The sequence below is a fragment of the Triticum dicoccoides genome, chromosome 4A, assembly GCF_002162155.2.
Source record: "Triticum dicoccoides isolate Atlit2015 ecotype Zavitan chromosome 4A, WEW_v2.0, whole genome shotgun sequence".
Taxonomy (NCBI): Eukaryota; Viridiplantae; Streptophyta; class Magnoliopsida; order Poales; family Poaceae; genus Triticum; species Triticum dicoccoides.
Genome location: NC_041386.1, coordinates 449,605,120 through 449,623,663, shown reverse-complemented (window position 1 = coordinate 449,623,663; position 18,544 = coordinate 449,605,120). Strand labels below are relative to the sequence as shown.

The 18,544-nt window shown below is 45.4% G+C and overlaps 2 protein-coding genes across 3 annotated transcripts; both read right to left on the bottom strand.

Moving 5' to 3' along the window:
• Positions 1 to 7,009: 7,009 nt before the first annotated feature.
• LOC119288956 (two-component response regulator-like APRR7) lies at positions 7,010 to 7,862 on the bottom strand. Its single transcript, XM_037568418.1, has 2 exons — positions 7,500 to 7,862; positions 7,010 to 7,379 (listed from the first exon to the last, which is right to left on the bottom strand). The coding sequence occupies exons 1-2, from the start codon at positions 7,809 to 7,811 to the stop codon at positions 7,116 to 7,118; spliced, it is 576 nt and encodes a 191-aa protein (XP_037424315.1). The 5' UTR covers positions 7,812 to 7,862; the 3' UTR covers positions 7,010 to 7,115.
• Positions 7,863 to 8,787: 925 nt separating this feature from the next.
• LOC119286114 lies at positions 8,788 to 15,117 on the bottom strand. 2 transcript variants are annotated; one of them, XM_037565460.1, is made up of 6 exons: positions 14,592 to 15,117; positions 14,424 to 14,504; positions 13,953 to 14,110; positions 11,952 to 13,192; positions 11,038 to 11,223; positions 8,788 to 9,391 (listed from the first exon to the last, which is right to left on the bottom strand). In XM_037565460.1, exons 1-5 carry the CDS (start codon positions 15,072 to 15,074, stop codon positions 11,072 to 11,074), a joined length of 2,115 nt encoding a protein of 704 aa, XP_037421357.1. In that variant the 5' UTR covers positions 15,075 to 15,117; the 3' UTR covers positions 8,788 to 9,391; positions 11,038 to 11,071. The 2 variants fall into 2 exon arrangements, with proteins under 2 accessions (XP_037421357.1, XP_037421358.1); XM_037565461.1 differs by having other exon boundaries at positions 8,892 to 9,391; positions 11,129 to 11,223.
• Positions 15,118 to 18,544: the final 3,427 nt, after the last annotated feature.

Here is an 18,544-nt window from a genome sequence, read left to right as displayed (position 1 = left end):
CTAGGATTCACCTTGTGCTTTCAACTTCTCATTCCTTTTGTTTGATCATCCTTCTATTACCGGAGTTCCTCATGGTGGTTCGTCAAGGATTTCTTTTCATTCTTCAATTGTTCTTCAAGATATCTCTCGAAGCTATGATCCGCCAAGATATACTTCAAGCATTCTTCATCTTGCAATCCGGAGCGCAATTCTTCCTACCGTATCATTGGAGGTGGTATTATGTCATTCTTGATAATTTGAGTTCATGTTTCATGATTCACATGTTGTTTTCTTCTCCATTCTTTTCTCTCAGTTACCTATCTTCTATTCTTTCGTTCCGGAGGCATTGTCATGTTGCTCTCTTCAACCCATCTTCTGAATTTTTAGTGCCCGCTGCTCAAGTTCTTTCATGTTATCAAGCCTCGCATATCTTTCAACCGGAGTGTTGTTCGAATTTGTTCTTCCTTGTTCCTCTTTTCTAACGGAGTGTTTTTCAACTTTGTTCATGTTCGTTGTTTTCTTTTCTCAAAATGGCTTAAACTTTTCAAGGTTCTTTGGTCTCACTCATTCGTCAAAGAAGCAACTTAGTTTTACCGCTTCTCTTTCTATTCCGTTGCCCCTCCGGTGCCATTCTAGATCTCGGGACGAGATCCTCTCGTAGTGGTGGAGTGTTGTAACGCCCCGTGACCGATGTGCCAGGTGTCTTCCAGTTATTCGCTGTTGTTGCCTTGTCATTGCTTGCGTGTCATGCATTGCATATCATGTCATCATGTGCATTTCATTTGCATACGTGTTTGTCTCATGCATCCGAGCATTTTACCCGTTGTCCGTTTTGCAATCCGGCGCTCCTATGTCATCCGGTGTCCCTTTCTACCTCTTTTCGTGTGCGGGTGTTAAACGTTTTCGGATTGGACCGAGACTTGCCATGTGGCCTTGGTTTACTACCGGTAGACCGCCTGTCAACTTTCGTGCCATTTGGACTTCGTTTGATACTCTAACGGTTAACCGAGGGACCGAAAAGGCCTCGTGTGTGTTGCAGCCCAACACCCTTCCAAAATGGCCTAAAACCCACCTAAACCTCCTCCATCACCTCGGTCGTTCGATCACGATCGCGTGGCCGAAAAGCGCACCTCATTTGGAGCTTCCTAGCTCCCTCTACATCTATAAATAGATCCCTCCATTTCATTTTCGGGTCTTTTTCCCCGAGACCCTAGATCTCTCCTCTCCGCGCCGCCGGACGAAAATCGGCCGGCAGGACACGTCCGCCCCGCTCCCCCCGGCCAACCATCGCCCGCCACATGTCAAGCCGCCGTTCCTCCGCCGCCGCGGCCCGCGAGGCCCACGGCCGGCCCGCCCGCGCACGCGCCTGGCCCGAGCCGCGCCCCGCGTGTCGTCCGACCCCGCCGCCGCCTTCACCGACCTCCCGCCGGTGACGAGCTCCGCCGGAGCCTCTCCCGCCGTTTCGCCGGAGTGCCGCGGCCATGCCCTCGCCGCGCCGCCGCCTGTGCCATCCGGAGCCGCCATGCCTCGCCTCCGTCCGGTCTGGGCCGGCGCCGCCCAGATCCGGTGACCTCGATGCCGGATCCGGCGAGCTCCTCCTCTGCCCGGAGCTCCCGCCGCCGCCCCTGCCTTCTCCGGCGAGATCCGCCGCCGCCTCGGTTCGTGCGCTGCCCAAACCCTAGATCTGGAGGTGGTATTTTTTGTCTAAGTCCCCAGTTTGCATTAATTTTTAGGCATCTTCATCATGTCATAACTCCCTCATCGTAGCTCCGATTTGTGCGTGTAGCATATCAAAATGTTCGTCTCGACGAGTACATCATTTCATCTCATTGCATTATTTTCATTTGAGCTCATCTTGATTCTCAAAATGCTGTTGGAAGAGGGCTATGTGGTGAATTTGTCCGATCTGTTTCAGCAAATGGCATTTTGTCATTTTTGCCATGATTAATGTGTGCATGCTATGACCCTGAGCTCCATATGTGTTTTGTTATATGCCATGCCATCTTTACAGAGGTGCTTGCCATGTATTTTTGTGATCTTTGTGGTGACTAGCACAAGCTTTCAAAGTAGCGTAATCGGTAATGTTGATTTCAGGGACTTAGAATTTCACCAGGTCCTTGTCCTGTTTTTGTCGTTATGCCATATGTTCATGTTGTTTCCTAGTGATCCGTGCCTCTTTTGAGGATGATCAGTAAGGATGTTTTGTTAACATTATGGTGCTCTATCCATCCATGTCTTTGTTTGCATTTATGGAGCACCCTAGCTTGAGTCAATCGAGTTCTACTTTTGCTATAAAATGTTCTTGCCAGATTATTAACATGTTTAGCGATTTTGCCGAGGTTGTTGCTATTGATCTGTGCATGCTATGTTGTTGTTCTTGCCATTTCTAGCTTCTATGCCATGTATTCGTGATGGGTGTATGCTTAGTTTGTCATGCCATGCTCTGTAGTGAGTGCATCGAGCTCGTAAACATGCCTACTCGTTAACTGTTTTGCATGCTCCAGTTTTTCACCAAGTCTGAGATCTGTTTATGTTTTTTCCATGTTCACATGCTTGCAATTGTATTTTCTGATCCCTTTTGGCTCAAGGTCACTAAGGGAATTTTGTTAAGTGCTTTGAGTAGCTCCATGCCATGCCTTGCTTTGCCATGTTAATTTCCTGTAGCATGTACTTTTCATGCTCTAAAGGGTGCTTCCTGATGATAAATTCCAGACTTGTGTTAATTTCACTAAGTCTGAAACCTGTTATCATTTGCACTTTTGCCATGCTTGTTTGAACCTGTTAATGAATGAATTAGCCGTAGCTCAGTGTTCATCTTTTCTCAAGCATCATGAGTGGACCCCTGCCATGTATTTTGTTGTCTTGTTTGAGTGTTGTAGCTTATTTATCTTGATGCATTTAGATGACTACTTGCTGTTTATCGCAGACCGGTGCCATATTTGTTTTGCTTGCCATTTCCAAACCGTGCACCCGATTCCGGTAATCTTTATATCTATTTCAATCGAAATCACCTCACCTTTCCAGTGGAACTCTTGGATTTCCATATTTAGGCCAGGTTCAATCATTCCTTTCCAAATCATGCATATGCATCACATACCGCATCTCGCATATCATACCATGTCCATGTGTTGGTTGTTTACTATGTTGTGTGCTTTTTCCGGTGTTTGCTTCTTCGGGTTGGTTCCGATAACGTTGCGTTTGTGAGGACCCGTTCGACTACGTCCGTGTGTCTTCTTCATGGACTCGTTCTTCTTCCTTGCGAGATTTCAGGCAAGATGACCATACCCTCGAAATCACTTCTATCTTTGCTTGCTAGTTGCTCGCTCTTTTGCTATGCCTATGTTGCGATACCTACCACTTGCTTATCATGCCTCCCATATTGTTAAACCAAGCCTCTAACCCACCTTGTCCTAGCAAACTGTTGATTGGCTATGTTACCGCTTTGCTCAGCCCCTCTTATAGCGTTGTTAGTTGCAGGTGAAGATTGGAGTTTGTTCCATGTTGGAACATGGATATTTTGTTGGGATATCACAATATCTCTTATTTAATTAATGCATCTATATACTTGGTAAAGGGTGGAAGGCTCGGCCTTATGCCCGGTGTTTTGTTCCACTCTTGCCGCCCTAGTTTCCGTCATATCGGTGTTATGTTCCTAGATTTTGCGTTCGTTACGCGGTTGGGTTATAATGGGAACCCCTTGACAGCGAATAAAACTCTTCCAACAAGGCCCAACATTGGTTTTACCATTCGCCACCTAGCCTTTTTTTCCCTTGGGTTCTGTAGACTCAAGGGTCATCTTTATTTAAACCCCCGGGCCAGTGCTCCTCTGAGTGTTGGTCCAACCTGTCAGCTGCCGGTGGCCACCAGGGGAAACTCTAGGCTAGCCTACCGGAACCTTGGACAATCCGGTGTGCCCTGAGAAAGAGATATGTGCAGCTCCTATCGGGATTTGTCGGCACATCCGGGTGGCTTTGCTGGTCTTGTTTTACCATTGTCGAAATGTCTTGTAACCGGGATTCCGAGTCTGATCGGGTCTTCCCGCTAGAAGGAATATCCTTCGTTGACCGTGAGAGCTTGTGATGGGCTAAGTTGGGACACCCCTGCAGGGTTTTGAACTTTTGAAAGTCGTGCCCGCGGTTATGGGCAGATGGGAATTTGTTAATGTCCGGTTATAGAAAACCTGAAGTTGACCTTAATTAAAATACATCAACCGTGTGTGTAACCGTGATGGTCTCTTTCCGGCGGAGTCCGGGAAGTGAACACGGTGTTGGAGTTATGTTTGACGTAGGTTGTTTTAGGATCACTTCTTGATCATAGTTGTTCGACCGTGCTTTTGCCTTCTCTTCTCGCTCTCATTTGCGTTGTTAGCCACCATATATGCTAGTCGCTTGCTGCAGCTCCACCTCATACCTTTACCTTTCCCATAAGCTCAAATAGTCTTGATCGTGAGGGTGTGAGATTGCTGAGTCCCCGTGACTCACAGATACTTCCTAAACCAGCTTGCAGGTGCCGTTGAACCGTCCAGATGACGCAACCAAGCTCAAGGAGGAGCTCAATGAAGATCTTGTCCTTTGTGTTGTTTCGTTATAGTTGATCAGTAGTGGAGCCCAGTTGGGGCCGATCGGGGACCGTGTCGCTTTTGGGGTAGTCTTCTTTTATTTTGGGTTCCGTAGTCGGGCCTTGATTGTATTTGGATGATGTAATGCTTTATTCATGTAATTGTGTGAAGTGGCGATTGTAAGCCAACTATGTATCTTTTTCCCTTATGTATTACATGGGTTGTGTAAAGATTACCTCACTTGCGACATTCCTTTCAATGTGGTTATGCCTCTAAGTCGTGCTTCGACACATGGCAGATATAGCCGCATCGAGGGCGTTACATTTGTCCAGAACCATGCTGCGAGACGTGGTCGAGCAAGATGGGATTTGCCCCTCCGATCAGGAGAGATATACCCTGGGCCCCTCGTGTGATCCGACCAGGATAAACATGGCCATGCGACAAGGATTATGAGATAATCCGGTTTGTGGTCGGCATCACTGGAACGAGAAAGAGGTCGGGCTAGCACAAGGATGACAGACTCGCCTTGAGCTCGACAACATATATCGTGTGGCAAAAGGAATGGAAGTGTGATGTACAGGTTCGCTAACCAGCTTCATAGTCTGCTTGGTGTTCGGCATGCCTTGCTAGAGGCCGCTACCAACCGTGCAGTTCGGAGGTGATCCGAACTACGACCAAGCCGACTTGAACCTAAGGGGTCGCGCGCTTAAGGGAAGGAACCTACGAGGTCGGATCCGAGGACACTGGTCGGATGTGATCCGAACTGTATTCAGATTGTGGCCGAGTAGACTTATGGGCTTTAGGGTCCGTGCGAGGCCCAAGTGTTGAGCCCGCGACGGACGCCTATATGTAGTGGAGGTGCCGCACACTCACGGGGCTGATCGCTTCGGCGTTGTCACTAGGGTTTGCATGTGTTGCGAATAGACACCTCCACCGCCGCCGGTTGTGTGATCGTACCTAGCAGTCCACCGCACGACGTTCCTTCTGCACGCGTGGATACCGTTAGAGGCGGTGCACTTGCGCCACTCCGGCGAACCTGTATGTGGGAACCGACCACCGGTTGTACGAGGGAGATCGGACGAGGAGGAGACGATCCACGCGGACGCGCTGCCCCAACTCTTCTTCCGCTGCACGGCACTGCGCGTCTAGTGGTAACGAACTGTGATCCATCTCCGTAGTATGTTCTTGGCTATTTTGCGCGTAGGAAATTTTTAATTTGCAGTCGACGCACCCTACTGTAGATCCCAACAATTGTGGCCTTCTTTGGAGATGGATTTGGTTGGATATACCATGGCGGGGTCCGTTGTTGCTTGGTGATGGCATTCCCAGCTGGTGACTGTAGAAGTGCATGCTCTAGCCAATGCAACCAAAAGACCGATCTGATGAAAGATACTAGGCAATACATTTATACGTTAACACTCCCCCTCATGTGTCGCTCCCTCAGACCTAAACATGAACCGAAAGTGGGCTGCAATTTAATTGCGCCAGCCAGATCTTGAACTCAAGACCTCTTACGTCAACAGTGTCAGTCTTCCTCTCTCCTCAGAACCGGCATGTTCTTGTCCCCGGTGATTCGTTCACAGAGGAGGACCTCAGCATCTTCGGCTCCATGCCCCAGTGTTTATCTTCATTGTTCGTAGCGTGTGAGGCTTAGTTTGTTGTTGCCAACGCATTATATCTTACCGTTTTTTCCTTCTTTTTGCCTATGGGCGTCCTTGTAATTTTGGCTGGTTGATGCTTATGTTAATTCATCGTCGGGCTCGGTCGATGTCTTTTCTCTAAATAAAAATGATGACAATTTATATTGTGGGAGGGTGGGTGGCAATTTCTTTAGAAACACATGACATCTTCTCGGAAGAAGAAAATAATACGACAAAAAGGCAAGATTTATCATTGTTGAACCTATTTTATTTATTTATGTGGCCGTATGCATCGTTCTGATGCAGAAGCCGGAGAGTCCCCTCTTTTCTAAAAAAACATAAACTTGTCATAAAAAACGTTCGCTTGCCATTAGACCTGGCCATGGACAGCTCGGCCCGGCCGGCCCGAAAAAGCCCGACCCGGCCCGGCCCGACGCTGCTCCTGGGCCGGGCCCGGGCCCGTCATTTTTGCAGTTTTCTGAAGGGGCCTGGCGGGCTTTTGCATGTTCAGGCCGGGCTTGGGCCCAAAAACTAGGCCCGATGACCGGGCCGGGCCGGGCTCAGTCCCAGGTTTTTTGGCTCGGGCTTGGCTAGGCCCGGCCCGAGGTTTGGCCAGGTATACTTGCCATCCCCTTCCCAACCGACGTTCGCCAAAAGATAAGTTTTTTCTTTTGATTTCTCTTTCCTCCACCTTGACAGATATTCTATGACAGATATTCTATGTGACACTGATAGCACCATTTTGCATGCCCCTAACTCGTGTTAAAGAAAATCTTCTTAGTTGGTCGTTTTGATATTAACATAAACACGTGAAGAATAGTAGTGGCGGTTCCAGTACATATAGCCAGCTTTTTTGTTGACAGAGAAGGTAGACGATAAATTAGGTAACTAGTACTATATAGATCGATGCGAGGAGCAATTAAGGAGGTAGCTAGCTACTAGTAGAGGTTGATGGAGGAGACGGCAAGGTAGGAGGCGATGAGCTCGTCGTCCTCCACGGCCAGCGCGCCCTGCATTGCCGGCCACCACTCCGGCGGCATGCTGCTGCTGCTGCCGGCGTCGTTGAGCAGAGACACGTCCGCCGTCGTCGTGGTCGTCGTCGGATCCTCCGGCTGATCTGCTGCTGCGTCGTCGTCGACGTTGCGCGCGAAGCGGCCCTTCACCCTCGGCCGGCTGTCCGCGAGCGTCTTCCGGCAAGCGTACTAAAAACCAAAACACAACACACAGAGTTGACACGACGACGAGTATACACGCACTCAACGTGGCATGCATCGTAGTACTAGCTACCGACCAGACGACGAGACTGCCAAAGATCAACGTACCGTGATCTTCTTCTGGAAGTTGCGTTGGTTGCGCTTGGTGCGGTACTTCTCGATGCGCTCCCGCCGCTCCTCCGCGCTGTACCGCCCCACCGGAGCCGGCCCCGGCCCCGGCCCCGGCAGAGCTTGCAGGTCTCCGGCGCTCATCACACGCTGCATCGACTGGGAGTAGTAGTGCTGCTGCTGCTGCTCTTGCAACATCAGCAGATCACCGTAGCTGCTGGACGCCATGGAGGGGAGCAAGGGACCATTGCCGCCGCCGCTGCCGCTGTTGCTATAACAAGGAGCTGAAGACGATGTGCTCCAGTGATACATCACCGACTGTCGTGGACTCGCGCCTGCGCTGTCGGTCTACTGGCTACTCTTCGTTGGGTGGTGTAACCGGCATGGAGATCCACCACTCTATATATGTGTGCGCCCAGTATGTACAGCCAGTGCTATTGCTCTGTACGTCTGGCGTCCTTAAGACGCAAGTCAACTCTGATTTGAAACGACCTACTACTACTACCTTGTGCGATGACACCATTCCAGTGACGATATAAAGTCGTGGCAAACACATACCATAATTCTATCTTTCCTGGAACAACAATACGTGGGTACTACACTACTGGAGACATGCAGATACAAGCTATACCAAAAACAAGCTGGCAAGCATACATGACCTCCCTCATGTTACGCGCAGACCAGCTCAATGCAGGAGGCACCATCACCAATACATGCAACTTTACTGACATTGGGGAATCTCAATCGATTGTGGATACACGGCACAAGCAGGATAAATAAAAGCTGGCAGTCACGACTCTATATAGCAAGAATGTGGGTTAAGGGCAGCACTGGAGGATGAAACTTGCATCCTCTCCTCCCGTGTACGTGGCTTGATTTGATTGGAACAAAATAAGACCCGGCCCCACCCCTTTAAAATCAGGGGGGAGATGATTATATTAACAAGAAAAAAGAAAAAAAAACAGCCGTTCGATGAGGTGGGAGCACGGGAAAGGAGCAGGCAAGCCGGATCCAGCACTGGAGACATGAGCAAGTTGGGGGCCATCTCCTACTCTTCCCACTCAAACCCTTAAAACCATATGCCTTTCTTTTCAGCACCTACACTACACATGCACTGTGCTCAACTTGCAATTGACTACACAGCAACAAACAGGCTCTGCCACTTTGCTCCGTTCAGCAAAACCGCGATTCCGTGGGGCTAGGCATGCCAAATATTTGGCTGCTTTTAACTTCCCAACATTCCTAATCATGTGTTAATCGGAACAATGGAAAGCATGGGACGCAAAGGTAAAGGTCTCGCGTGTTTATTTATGTCCAAAACTGCAAAAACTAAGATGCACATGAACCTCTCCCTCACTGGACTGATGACCATTGATCGACACGGAATGCAAGTGTGAAAGACAGTCCTTGATTAGACTTTGTCCCTCGAAAGTCTGCGCCACTACTATCATTACCTTCGAAAGTGAATCTCTCGAGACTACTTCAGTGGAGAAGAATCATTAACACTTTTGAAAATTCCAAGCTACAAGATAGACCCCCACAAGGATCTGTGTTGTTTCAAGCATCTAGTTGACACAAGTTTGATGCTACAGATCCAGGACGCTGTTTTCAGTTGGCTATTGGTTGGTAAGATCACTGGAAGTGTCCACAACCAATTGCAAGACTCCCTTCTCCTATAATGGCACATCCTCTGATGAATCCGTACAGTACCCCACTCAAGAGCCTGACGACACGAGCTAGTCAACCTTCAAGTGGCCTTAGCCAACCGACAAGATAAAGTCAAAGCGCATCAGGATATCATATTGCAAATAGATCCGCTTGCCTTTGGTATGTAGCAAAATTCTTGAAATGTATACTGCCAACAGTTGTTATGATTTTCTTCTAGATACAACCTGCAGAGATGTCAACACAAGAGTTACATTGCATCCAGATGAGTTAAATCATTGACGACTTGGTGTGTCGAGAGAGAAAAAACAAGAGGATCACGAGGGAGAAAGGAGCCTACACTGAGGCAGTGGCTGTTTGTCCATGAATATAGGATAACAAAAACAAGTGGGACTATTAGGATAAAGCGCAGTTATCGTAATTTTTACTTTCTGCTAGCAGGTCAACTGAAAAATAGTCACACCACCATTGAATGAGTTGGGATGCAATAATTGTTCAGTTTGTGTATAAAGAATATATAGAATGGGCAACAGACTAGATAGATAAGTAATTATTCCAAGTATTGGTATTAAGAGCCAAAAGGTTGTGCCAATGTAAATTTACTCAACAGATACAATATCATAAGATACATCACAATTGATATGTAATATGAAGGTCAGAAGGGACAACCAATGTGCTATTTCGAATGTCATATGATTTGGTAGAAACGAAACTAAGTTGACGAAGGCTGATAAGACTTCTCTTTGCAGTGGCATGCATGATACGGAGAAAAGATTTCTGTTCTGCCCCCACATCGCCCTTTGGGCATCTGTGGGGTGAAGCCTTTATAGCTGTCATGATCTCTAAAACTTTTCCAGGTCAAATCGTTTGAAACTACTACAGTAAATACATGACTCTGCTTCTAGCCGGTATAGTTGATTTTCAAAGAGAATGAAATACTCCCTCTGTTCACAAATATAAGATGTTTTGTATATTTCAATATGGACTACAATACAGACTGAGATGAGTGAACAAACACACTAAAACATGTCTATATACATCCGATTCAGGAAAAAGTTAGAATATCTTATATTTGTGAACAGAGGGAGTAGTATTTAGTCTTGTTGTCCTGGAAGCTATACTGATAAAATACAAAGCAGGAGCAAACATATGATATACGTTCACATCTGGGTGAACATATTTCCAAAAGATATTTGAGAATATCTTAACTGAATCATCTTAATATCTTATAATTGACTTGCCATATTTTGAGCAACAAGGGAGCAGAATTTTTAGTTTCCTAGGGTGTCGCGTACTCATGTGTAATTTTGCATGCATCAACATATGTGATAGAAAGATGACTTGTCCTCACAGTACATTATACATCTCATTTTAGTGCCAGTACATTTGATTGATCGGTTCCAAGGCAACAACGAGAAAAGACTGGCAAGATATCCCTTTTAGAGGCTGCCAACATTATTTTGACTGCGCTGGGCAATTCTAGTAAAGAGTATAGCAAGACCAAACAAATAAGTTAAAGCAACTTCGGGAAGCCAATAAAGCTTAATGTTCACCAAATCGGCACACTGGACATCAATGGTGATTATGCAGGGTGGTTTATTTCAATCTGAAAGAAGGAACCTGCACTAACTGAGGCATAACATGCAACCTTTGCAAGACTATGTCAAAGTTTGCGGTTTTGTATCTATGCCTACACTAGAAAACTACTTCGCTGATTATAGACCATCAAAACCATAATACAGTTCTATCTTGCAGCAATACTTATATCATTAGTGATGTCACACAGAATTAAGTGACGGCTATTGTATATCATGACACAGGTTGACAATGGCTTCAGCATTAGTAATATGCTCCTGAACAGCTGAACTCATACCTTACACATGATTCATAATTAACATTGATTAGCGTTAGCCAGCACATTTTAGGCAGACGATATGATATAAAGATTTGACCAGGCCTCTTACTTTGCATACTTTCTTCTTGAAAGACACAGGCTTAAGAAAGCCCAAGAAAGGAATATACGAGGGGCCGTGCAACAATAGTTTTTGTCTTCGCTTTTCTGCAAAACCAATAAGACTTTAGATATGTATGGGATACTATACCGATAGTTTATATCTTCATACTAAAAAACGAAGTACAATATTTTCAAAAAGGAACTCCGCCTATGTCTTCTAGGCATAGCCGGTCCCAAGCCCGGGTAAAGGAGGAGGGTTGTGATAGGCTTGGCGAGCCAACGTAAAAACTAGCCAGTCCCATAGGTACGAAACCCATTTGAGCGAGAATAGTACTAGGATGGGTGACCTCCTAGGAAGTCCTCGTGAAAGGGTTTCATATCTAAGGGTTGTGATAGGCTTGGCGAGCCAACGTAAAAACTAGCCAGTCTTTTGGGTATGAAACCCATTTGGGCGAGAGTAGTACTAGGATGGGTGACCTCCTGGGAAGTCCTCGTGAAAGGGTTTCATATCTAGCCTACCCCAACTTGTTTGGGATAAAAGGCTTCGTAAGTAAGTAAGTAAGTAATATTTTCAAAAAGGATTCCCACATTTTCAGAAATTACTTATCGTGGCCTTATTTTAAACACATATCAACAGCTTCAATTGCCCTTTGTATCATCTCATGAATAGCTTAGATAATAATGAAAGAATGAGAAGAACTAACAGAAAAGGAAATGTTTGTATCACCAAAAAACAGTATTCTCTATTACGTGCTCAAGAGAGTAAAGTTGCAGTTAGTAAATGTCGATATGTTGCCAATTCAGACAAATTAATGATGAATAGTTCATATCACCTGATCTAGCTGTAGATATATCCACCTTATCTGCATAATCATAATTTAGTGGCCCCTCATCTATTTTAGCAACATCTTTCTCTAATGAAGCATTGGGTTTCTTTAAATTCTGTTCTTCCAATTCATTATTTTCCCGAGTTTCATCACTGGACCCCTTATCATAAACAACAGCAGCTGAACTGATCTCTTGACCACTGAGAGTATTTTCCACTGATATCATTCTTATTGCATTTCTGTAAACCGGTTCGACCTTATAACTGTCAGTACTTTTGATGTCTTCATCCACATTTTGCTCTACTTGATGAGCTGGCAGTACAATGTCTTCGCATAAATCAGTACTCAATGGAACTGTAAGATTTAATGGCGTCTCATCATCTCGCCCACCAGTTGAGCACCCCAATGATTCCGCAGCATCTCTGTGAGTCTTTGAGTCAACTGGAACATCATCAGGTTTGTCCAGGCACTTACCCTCGAGGCAAACATCAGAACATGAAACAATTTCATGATCCAGAGGTGCCTGTTCCTCCCTATCACCAGATGTGCGGATATACCCCTGATTTGCACAAGTATTAGTATGATCTACGATTTTACTAGGTTGGTCAGGATCCTTGTTCTCAAGACTAGTGTCAAAAAGCTCCATGCTCTGGGGAAGAGAAGAACATGGTAACTTAACATCGGAGGATAAAGGAGTACCGTCACCTGAAATGAGGTTTAATGTGCACAATTCTGTAGCATCTAATTCCATTGCATCCTCAACAAATTCAACATGCTCCTCAATGCATTTCTGGTCAACAGAAGAGGCAACACAAGCCTGCATACTACCAGCCATAACAATTTCATTGTTTTCAGGGTTAACCATGATGGTGTGAACAGCGCCACTGTGAGCTTCGCTTCTGTTAGCCTGTAAGGTTTCCTCTTGAGTTTCAACTGGAATTTCACTATCATCAGTAGACTGCTCTAACCGGTCGGCAAAGAGAGACACATCAGCATCATGGCGTTTATGACACAACACTTTGGCGGGAAAATTTGTGGGTGAAACAGGTAGTTCATCTTTGTTGGGAGAAGGTTCTAGATTTGTCTCCAAAGTTTGTCGATCACCTTTAAAAGATATAGGATCCAAACCAATCCAGTCACCAACCTTATACTTTGTTGAATTTAGTTGCTCATTTGGTAACAGTCTATCGATTCGAATTGTCTCTTTGTAGAAATGTTTCTTCCTCGTAGCCTTGGAAATAAGCAACCTGATAATGACATAATATTGCATTATGATTCATGGTGAAATGGGTGCCTTCCTAAATAGAAAGTTGTGCAAAGTAAAATGACACAACAGCTGGTAGGTTGCAAACGCAGACGTGGAGCTAAAGCTAAATAAACTACTCCCTCCCTTCTTAAATATAAGACCTTTTAGAGATTTCAATATGGATTACATACGGAGCAAAATGAGTGAATCTGCACTCTAAAATATGTCTATATACATCTGTATGTAGTCCGTATTGAAATATCTAAAAGGGCTTATATTTAGAAATGGAGGGAGTAGAAGTTGTTTTCCCACCAAAACCCAACGATCACCCTCTTGATAGGAATACAAAGGAGTTCTTGAAAACATAGAAAGAAAATGGGCAGAAATAAATAGGAGGAGAAAAAAGAAGAGACTTCTAAAGTCTAGACTAACTCATAATCCGTCAAATAAAGGATGCCAATGTTCATGAAATAGTTAACTGGTAACTCCTCGGCCGCTGGCGCATAGAGGATTAGTACGGAATCAGCCAGTAAGTCTGCCAGAAAATCAGTTAATCGACTACTTGGTGACCCACTGAGCAGGGATTAATCGGTCAGTTAACTGATTTATCGGCCGATATTTTTGAACAATAAAGAATGCTAAGATAAAAACATGCATTCATAGTAGTACGAGAAACTAGCCACATCAGCAAATCATTACATGGTTCAGGCCATGTGGAATAAGAAGTTTGAACCTCTCCAGGTAATAGATATATGACTCACCTGCAGTTTACGGACATAGCAGCTTTGGCTCGCTCCATAGAAAGACCAAGCAAAAATGCACATAAATTTATGACATCATAGGGGCCTCTAATTTCATTAGCATTATGAGCAGCACTTGAAATGATGAGATTCTTTCCTTTAGTCCAGTCCACCAACAGCTACAAACAGAAGAAAAATACTGTATATTAGCAAAAGAAACAAGTGAGCTGAGCTGAGGGCATGTTTAGTGCAAGGGGGTTGAGAAACAAAATTCTAAGCTAGGGTGCAGATGTCTCTGCAAACCAGTGGTGTTGAGCATAGTGAAGGTGAGAAGAATTTGTTAGACAAAACGAAACACAAGCAATATGCGCGTATGTGCACTAGGTTGCAGATCATGGTGGTAATGAATAATACTATATCACTAAACACGATTATTAAATGATGTTTGAATTCAATGTGAAGGAACAATGAAAGCAGAGCAAGATAAGTAACATTGGCTTCGGCCAGGACTTGTCTCCTTGAATTGACATCATCGATGAGGGGAGAGTATGCAATCTCAAAGTGTATCCCCCTCTGCGGTCAGATAGAGATATAGTTAGCTGAGCACACACATCGACATTGAACATTGGTTCGGTTAGAGTGGTGAAGGAGGTTGGTTACCTGTAGTGCAAGCTTGATCGTTGGGAGCTTGAGACGGAATGGCAGTTTGTGAGAGAAGTCGATGGAGATGACATCAATCTCTGTGGCGGACTGGCAGAGGTGGTCGAGCGCGGCCTGGGTGAGAGGGCGCGCCGCGACGATGTCGTATGTGCGGAGGAGGCGGGCGGCGGAGGGGGCAAGCGCGGACGCGGCGGCGGCAGCGGAGTCGAGGGAGAGGGTGATGCGCGTGTACTGGCGGAAGGGCTCGGAGGTAGGGGATCCATTGCGGGACCGGTGGAGGGAGGCAGAGGGGGGGAGCGGGAGGGAAGACAAGGCGGGGAAGGGAGCGGTGTGGCAGCGGTCGGCGTCGGCGAGTAGGCCGCGGTGCGGGTGATCGAGGGCGACGGCAGCGTAGCCTAGCTCGAGGGCTCGTGCGGCGGCGAGAAGGCGGGAGTTGGAGTTGGGGGAAGGGAGGAGGCTGAGGTCGAAGAAGAGGAGCGCCATGGATTCGCGCCGCCAACTCCGTCTGGTCCGTCCGTCCGTCCGGGGGAAGAAAGAGCACAGGCCAGCAGTGCCGGTTTCACATGATAAATTGCAGGCCCATGTTTAATTTAGAGTTCATAAAGCCCATCTCAGCTCCACTTCAGGCCAGCCTTTCTACCTCATAAAGCCCAATTCATTCAATCCCCTCCCCTCAACACGACTGAAGAAAAAATTATTTGTCAAAAATAAGACTGAAAAAAAAATTGGCACCCCCAGCCGACGCGCGGGGCCAGCCATGTGGTGCGCTCAGCTGACGCCACATGTCGTGTTGGCCACATCCATGGGAGCATTTGTTTGGAAAACACTTTGTTCATCTGACTTATCTCATAAATCTTCACGAGTCCCTTTTGCTGGATTCTTCTTCATCTTTCTTTGCCTCCCATTCCCCAAATCTTCTCTCCCTCGCCTCCCTTTCTATCTCTGCTCACTTTCTACCTCCACACTTTGTCCAAATCAAGAGAACATCGGCTAGCCAGCGCAACCGGCGTTATATGACTCTTCCTCCTCTCTGTTGCTGCAAGATGGACTTGCTGCTCTAGGCCACGCTGCTCGCCGCCGGTGTCAAAGATGGGCGGCGCTCATATGTTGCATTCGAGCCACATCAACCTCCCCTAACTTGGAGAATCGTCATTGTTGTATCCCTCGTCGTAGCAACCGCATTGTTGCAAGCCTCCTCCCCGGAGCGGGGCGCCGTTGCAATCCGGTGACGGGAACCGATGCTGTGTTGAAGCATGCAATTGTGTGTGTTGTTCGCGAGGATGGCATTGGATAATGGCGCTGTCAATGAGGATGGCAACGGCAAGCGTGCTCCGACGCTGCTTCAAGGAGACAACCGAGGGGAGCTGCTGCGATCATGCTACGAGGGCTATCCCATGCTTCTGCAAGAGTACATGATATGAAGTTGGCAAGGGTTGTTGGATGCAAGCGGGCTATTATGAGGGTGTTGAGGAGCAGCCAACTATGGTGCACAGCCGACGTGCAGGGATGGGAATGAACTAGGATGGTATACAATCAAAAAAGTGAGCTTACTATCACGGCCCCACGCTTTAGCAAGCGACTGATCAGGGTGCTAAAATCCCCCGACTGATTCCTAGCAGACGCCTTTTTGTTTTCTGCAATGTGTTTTTAGATATATATTTTTGTGTGTTTTTGGATTTTTCTTAGTTTCTTCTAGGTTTCTCTTGATTTTTAGTTTGATTTTGTTTCTTCGGGTTTTTTACATGTGTGATTTTCTGTGTGAAGTACATAGTGTGAAAGCATAATTGTGCTTTCCGGTAAAGTACAGTGATACTTTGGCGTCAAGCACACTTGTGCTTCTGCATGAAGTACAAACTATGTTTGCTGCTTCCTCAAAAAGTTGAAAATAACGACGTAGTGAGATATCTATGAATATTGCTCAAGTCAAGAAATATAGAAAGATTGTCAGGATAAAGAAACAGCAAGAAAAAACAACAAACTCTTTGTTTGCGAAATGAAGAAAACATCAATCGACTATAGGATGGTACTAACTTTGTTACCTTATTTTTTTCCTTACACACAATATTTTAATATTCAGACAATAAATTTATGAATATCTTTGATTTCAGTGCTTTCTAAAGCGGTTCATTGATAATTACCTCCGAACCCACATATATGCTCAAGAGGCAAGGAGGATATTCATACAACACTTACGGTACAATGTTGAAGTCTTCCTCAAGAGGGCGAAGGACGGGCGGGCAATCATCCATATGCGCTGGCCTAGAGTTGCGCACATTTTTAAGATCAACGAAGGCACAAAATTTACCTTCCGCTTCAAAAAAAATTTAGATGAGATTTATCTGCCTATTTACCATCTATGATGCCACTTTCGGTTCTGAATGTTAAATGTGAAATGATTATCGGGCGCATGTTTAATTTGGTGCTTGTGTACTGTGATACTAACTATATGGTGTATTGTGATGTTAATTATGAAATCCTAGTGGGCATATGATGTAGTGAAATATATTGTGTTGGATATCGTGGTGAACATTTGTTAGATATGAAATATGAATTTACTTATTATAGGGAATAAATAACAGACTAATATACCTGTTCATTGAATTATTTTATTGCACATGGTTCCATACAAAGGTGTGTGGGCAATGAACACATCTGTAACACACATGATTGCTATAAATTAAGGCCTCCTTTGGTTCGTAAGAATTTTGTGGGAATCTCATATGATAGGATTTGTATAGAAAAATTAATATTAGATCCCTTTGGTTTATAGAAATGAAATCTTATTCCTATGGAGGAATTCTTCCTATCCTCCACATTTCATAGGAAAATAAACATTAGCCTAGACTCAATGAAAAAAATCCTATGATGTGAACCAAAAGGCATCTTCTTTCATATTTCTATTCATATGATTTCAGATACATGTCATCTCATTTCCTATGACTTTCCTATTCCTATAATTTTTCTACCCTATGAACCAAAGAAGTCCTAAAGCGTGTAGGATGGACGAACAATCACACACAGTTATGTAGTAGACAACATGTGTGATGAACTAAGTAACCCACATGCTCCCCACGCCACATCATGTGCGATGAATGACCCCATCTAACACTATTGCATGTGTCGGATCATGTGTGCTGTGTTTGTGTAAGTGCATATAGTGCCACCCCTAGTTGGTTTTGGAGTATTGACGACAAACCTAGTTGAGGGACTAATGTGTTTGTAAGAATTGCAGGATAACACAGGTAGAAGTCCCTCATTGATTCGGTTTTGCTACCAGAGATGACCCCTAAAAATGTACAAAGACATTGAAGACAATGGTGGTATATGAAGATATTCACATTGAAGACTATGACAAGAGAAGACACCACGTGAAGCCTATGGAACTCGAAGACTTAGATCCTTCGTAGTTTTATTTCATTTGTGTTGAGTCATAGGAACCACCGTACTGTTAAGTGGGGTCCAAGAGAACCAGTCAGAATGACTGAAGTGATGCCTAATTCAAAACCTATGTCTTCGAACAAACACTATGAGAGCAAATCTTGTCCAGAGACGGACAAGTCAGCTTTACTTGTAGCCCAAGTAAAGTTGCCGTGTGAGTTCGAAATCTGACCGTTGGAACACGTGTCAGTTCCTTAGTGACCCAGGGTCATTTCGGACAAATCAGGCCGGGTTGCCCAGTGGCTATAAATAGTCCACCCCCTACAACCATAAACAGTAGGCTGCTCAGATTTCAGTGCATTGCTTTTGTCGTTGAGAGCAACCCACCTCGAAGCCTTTAAGAGAAAATTCCTAGTGAGGAGAAAAGCCCTAACCACCCAGAGCCAGAGTAAATTGGGCATCACTTAAGTCTTCTTGTCTGAGTGATCTGAAGACTTATTACACTTGAGGACTGTGCATCCTCCAGACGGTTAGGCGTCGCGTTCTGAGCATCCAAGAGCAATTGTGGATTGCCG